The sequence below is a fragment of the Barbatula barbatula genome (genome assembly GCF_947034865.1).
Source record: "Barbatula barbatula genome assembly, chromosome: 16".
NCBI classification, from domain to species: domain Eukaryota; kingdom Metazoa; phylum Chordata; class Actinopteri; order Cypriniformes; family Nemacheilidae; genus Barbatula; species Barbatula barbatula.
In genome coordinates, this window is record NC_136779.1 from 6,928,740 (window position 1) to 6,933,493 (window position 4,754).

At 34.2% G+C, this 4,754-nt stretch overlaps 1 protein-coding gene across 3 annotated transcripts; it reads right to left on the reverse strand.

Moving 5' to 3' along the window:
• Positions 1 to 162: 162 nt before the first annotated feature.
• On the reverse strand, positions 163 to 3,968 carry LOC306905399 (endoplasmic reticulum-Golgi intermediate compartment protein 2). Of its 3 annotated transcripts, none has more exons than XM_079475970.1 (14): positions 3,870 to 3,968; positions 3,420 to 3,578; positions 3,225 to 3,333; positions 3,075 to 3,121; positions 2,626 to 2,693; positions 2,455 to 2,495; positions 2,234 to 2,335; positions 1,990 to 2,088; positions 1,766 to 1,821; positions 1,250 to 1,348; positions 942 to 1,039; positions 697 to 859; positions 484 to 563; positions 163 to 391 (listed from the first exon to the last, which is right to left on the reverse strand). In XM_079475970.1, the coding sequence occupies exons 2-14, from the start codon at positions 3,523 to 3,525 to the stop codon at positions 374 to 376; spliced, it is 1,086 nt and encodes a 361-aa protein (XP_079332096.1). In that variant the 5' UTR covers positions 3,526 to 3,578; positions 3,870 to 3,968; the 3' UTR covers positions 163 to 373. The 3 variants fall into 3 exon arrangements, with proteins under 3 accessions (XP_079332096.1, XP_079332097.1, XP_079332098.1); XM_079475971.1 differs by having other exon boundaries at positions 3,420 to 3,555; positions 3,870 to 3,953; XM_079475972.1 differs by lacking the exon at positions 2,234 to 2,335 and having other exon boundaries at positions 3,870 to 3,958.
• Between the last annotated feature and the right edge of the window lie 786 nt (positions 3,969 to 4,754).

A 4,754-nucleotide genomic window follows, 5' to 3' on the forward strand; every position in this document is an offset into this window, starting at 1 on the left:
TTCTAGTTTTTCTTTGCATTTCTGTTATTTTGGTTGTATTGTATTCTCGAGGATTTATAAATAACGCACTAAGATTTAAGCCGCTCTGAAATGTACAAATCCCTTATGTACCTTGTCATGCCTTAATATGTACAATGATGATTCAATATAAACACACATTTTAAATTAATAATAAATTGCACTCATCGTTTTTAATTAGCATTCATACTGTTCATAGCTTTGAATAACATTAACTAGGCATCATTTTTATATATTTTTTATTTTCTATCAAATTTGGTAATCACATATTGTCAGCAATTAATTTGTATTAAAAGTAGAGGCACGACAGTCTGTTTTGGTTTATGCTTCCACATCTGATAATTTCCAAGCCGTCTTAAGAATCAGGGAGGATCTTGAAAAAGAAAATCACAGTAGTCAGAACATGACATTATAAAATATACTGTTACTATGCTTTACGTTCACTGTGGCTCCTAGTAGACTTACCTGCCTGGAATAGTTTGGTCCAAGTTTAAAGCGACAGCAGATAATGTCAACAAAATACCCAATTAATCTGTGGAGCAGGTCTGTGTAGAAAAGCACACAGGAATAAAACTCTATAGCATGGAGTGAAAAGCAAGCGATAATGATTTTGATGACATTGATTATGAGAAGACCCTGTTAAATAAATGTTTACCTTGTATAATATGTCAAAGTTACCTGAGGTGGAGAAGATTCCTCCAATGATGCCACACAGCCTCACAAGAAACACAGAGAGAGGCATATGCACCTCACTCACCCTCACCATCAGCGGACTCAGTTTATACTTAATAAATATTCCAGACACACCATGGCTGCCTGCTGTGTGGTTTATAACCCGTTCCTGCATGAAAGAGCAAAATTATTATCAGCAGCTTACACTCACACAGATGTACCAATGCACACGGAGTGCACACATAACATACCCTTTCTGTGACAGAAAACTGATGCATGTCCACTGATACATCAGATGTATGAAGCTTGGTGGGCACAACTGTGATAAAATACTGAAACAGATGATTGTCTGAAAACAAAATGAGAACACAAATGTTCATCAATCCAGGGTTATAGTGGTGACTGATTCTCTTTTTGTTTACATTTCCATTTGAAGGCATTTCCATTTATTTGCATGCATACTCTGAAAGTGATCTGATCACTGTGAGAGCATTATGTTGTGTTGTGGACCGTGTAGGACAAACACGACATTTTAATGAAGAGATAAACCTAAACCTACGCTCTGATGTAATTTTCTCTGTGCCATCAAGGGGATTGATGTGTCCAGGGATATCGTTTCCAAAAGACAGACAAGCTATTCGATGCGAAAAGTTATAAACTGTTGGGGAAGTAAGCAATGAGAGAGAATTAGAGGAACATGCATTTGCCATTCTTAAAGTTTAAAAAGTTCACTTAAAAGCTAAAGGTTTTGTTTATACACAATGTGGGGAAAACATACATTTTTTTAGTATATATTTATACATTGTAATCATGAATTTTCTGTAGCTCAAATGAGTATGATGTGCAATGCTGACTGACTCCCAGAGAGGGCAAATAAAATGTATAACTTTGGATGAGAGCGCCGTCAAATGCGTAATTGAGTTCTTTATCTAGTGGATATTTGGAACATTACACTAGAAATAAATTGGGTGTTGTTAACACAATGGTCTGTTTTAATTACAATTCCATTCTGTTATTCCAAATACATTTAGTGACGTAGCTCTTCCTGTCATTAGCAATACTGTGAGAAACTCACCTTCTTCTTTGATCATAGGTGCAAAATGGGCATGACCCAGCAGAGAAGTGATAGGTCTGAATGGAAGACATTTTTGGGAAAAAGCATACTTTTAAACAATGTGTAAAAGGTGCAAAACACAGACTTTGACAATGTTTTCTTACCAGATACATTGAAATTAATATCTGAATATGAATATAATCATGAAGTATATTATGTTTAGTATACTGTATAAATTCACTTACTTTCCGAGCGTGATATGGAAGTTCCCTGCAACTTTATTGACATAGATTTGTCCATGTATCCTGCAGGCATTGTTGTTGGATAAAGATGCAGAATCATTCCTAGATGCAGAAACAATCATGCTTATAATATTAAGGTTTTTGTACAGTTTATTTCTGGTTTATATGTTCATTTACCAAAATAAATTTAGATTAATTATTTAATTACTAGGATTGGATACAATGGCAATAATTTTAGCACACGCACTGTGGAAGCGGGTCAGAAAAGTATCCTTTCAGTGCAGACTTAAAGAGTACATCTTGAAGTGAACGCTCCTCCATCAGTCTGCCTTGAATCTGTTGTAACACCCTTGTTTAAGAGACAGAGATTGAGCACCTTGTCTATAAATCATCATGATATATATTTCACTATGCCACACAATGGTGCTTTTTAAATAACATCTAAAAATAAAATAGCATCTTACTTACTGATACCACAGTTTTTGTTTTGCAGAAGGTTCAAAGTCGACCTAAAAAGTAAAAACATTTTGAATTGTTTGTGAATTGCTAGAATGATGTTGATTTCAGATCAGTCTTTATTTTTATGAAAAACTGTTCAGAAACACAATTGTCGTAAGAGTTTGAAGCTACAGTACTTACAGGTTCATATTTCAGCTCCTTTGATGCAACCACATCATCAGCAATATCTAAGACATCTGCGCCCAACCCTTGACAAGAGAAACATGAAACAATTATGAAAAAAGAGTTTGTTGCAAATAATGCACCACTAAATCAGACTTGGGATAAAACGCTCTTAAAAATACTGGTGCTCAAAAGACACAGTGATGTCATAGAAGAAGCATTTTTTGTCCCACAAAGGCTCTTTAAAGAACCACCTTTTTATAATCTGAAGAGCCTTTTTGTCACATTGAACCTTTTGTGAAACAGAAAGGTTCTTCTGATGGTAAAGGTTCTGTATGATACCATTTAGACCAAAAAAGTTTATTCTATGGTACATAAAAAGTGAAGCACCTTTATTTTTAAGAGTGTACTGAAAAGCCATCATTTAAATTATATTACAATCGCATTGAAAAAATAAATTAACTTACTTTCGCATTTCATTGCAACTGTGATGTCAATTGTTATTTTCATTTTACTGTAAAATTCAAAGAAACAAATAAACAAACGACAAAACAAGAGGTCAGGGTTTATTATTGTATCTATAAAAATATGTATAAATGTGAAAGTGCAATGTTCACCTTAAAAAATCTGTGTCGACTTCATACTCATATTTCATCCATGTTTCTCGGTATAGAAGAAACTCAGAGATGGTCAGAAGTGCCATGAGGGTGAAAACAATCAGGGACACTGTGCAGAAGAAGCAAAAAGGTCTGAAGCAATAACATTTAGTAAACATGTGCTGCCCTTTTTAAACAGAAAACATATTAAATCACCTGTGCCTCCAAAAGCTGATGTTACAACATAGCTCTCTGGGACTTTAGGAAAAGCATCTAGCTCTTTTACAAGGTGGGCAGCTCCTTTTCTACTCAGACGCCTCATTGTTTAGGATGTCCCTGGATTCTCTTCAAACTGTAGAGATCACTTACAGTAAACTAAAACATTCAAAGTGTCAGGTTAGATTTACACTTTTTACCTGTGCAGGTGGCATAACATTAGTTATTTAACTTTTACAGAATTTTGATTAAAAACTCTTCATGACTTTTTGACATAATCAGTAGTTGATGCCCATATTAAATCTTAACTGCCAAGCACAAGGAAATGCTTCCTGTTAACCCACCTGACATTTACAGCTGTCTTAAACTGTGAAAAACTGCACAAATGACACTAATGTGTAAACAGAAACAAGACCAACGTCAGTGTGCATTGAATCTATCGAGTCTTACCTTTTGAACCACTTTGAAAATGAAGGACTGAACGTGATGGGACCATCCATTTGCTGCCGTTCAAATGTGTTGTTTTGCAACACTGCCTCGTTGTAGCACAGCTGGTTTTTCCAGCTAAACAAAAACCTGCACAAGTTTCCGCGAATCCCAAAACACAAAAGCGGATTGGCTGAATGCTGGGATAAGGATATTCTCTGTAAAAATGTAATGCTGCTGTGTAAACCAACATAGGTTTTGTCATTTTATTTAATCAAAATAAACACAGAATTAAATAAACTGTACTGGTATTCACTAATAATAACAAAGATTATTCATATAAATTAATATTCATATTCATATGATGAAATATTTTGATTCAGTTCTCACTGTGTGCCAACACAAACATGTTTATACAATTTTTATAGGAATTTTAGTATCCATGAGTTGTGTACAAAATACAGCCTTTAATAATTACAGAATTCATTATTCAACAGATTTTTGTGAAAACTCATATCTTCTAAATGGTCAAACATATACTGTCAACTCATCTTCAACTACTATCAACTTTGAATGTAAGAAGAACTAGAGTCCAACAGGTCTGCGTGAGTGTGGCCTATAGGAGGATGGCCTGTATGAAATATGTTACAGAGAGAGAAATGTTCAGAAGATCACCACAGGAGATAGATGCCGAACAAATACTCAGTCAAATAGGAAATTAAAATGATTTAAATGTATTTCCGTTAACATCTGCGTTAATATATAGAATATACGTATTTGATTTATTTTTGTATTATTGTTTGTATATACGTGATTTTTGTGTGTGTGTGTATGTATATATTTATATATAGACAATGTGTATTCATATATACAGTATATATAAACTGTTTAGGTTCTGTTAGATGCTGT

Bases quoted from the DNA above. Each gene is read 5' to 3' on its own strand.
- LOC306905399 (XM_079475970.1), bottom strand. From the start codon at position 3,525: ATGAGGCGTCTGAGTAGAAAAGGAGCTGCCCACCTTGTAAAAGAGCTA. The intron at 2,694-3,074 runs GTAAGTTAATTT...TCTCTTGTCAAG, and splicing joins AGTTGCAATGAAATGCGAAA to GGTTGGGCGCAGATGTCTTA. The intron at 564-696 runs GTAACTTTGACA...TTTTCTACACAG, and splicing joins AGGAATCTTCTCCACCTCAG to ACCTGCTCCACAGATTAATT.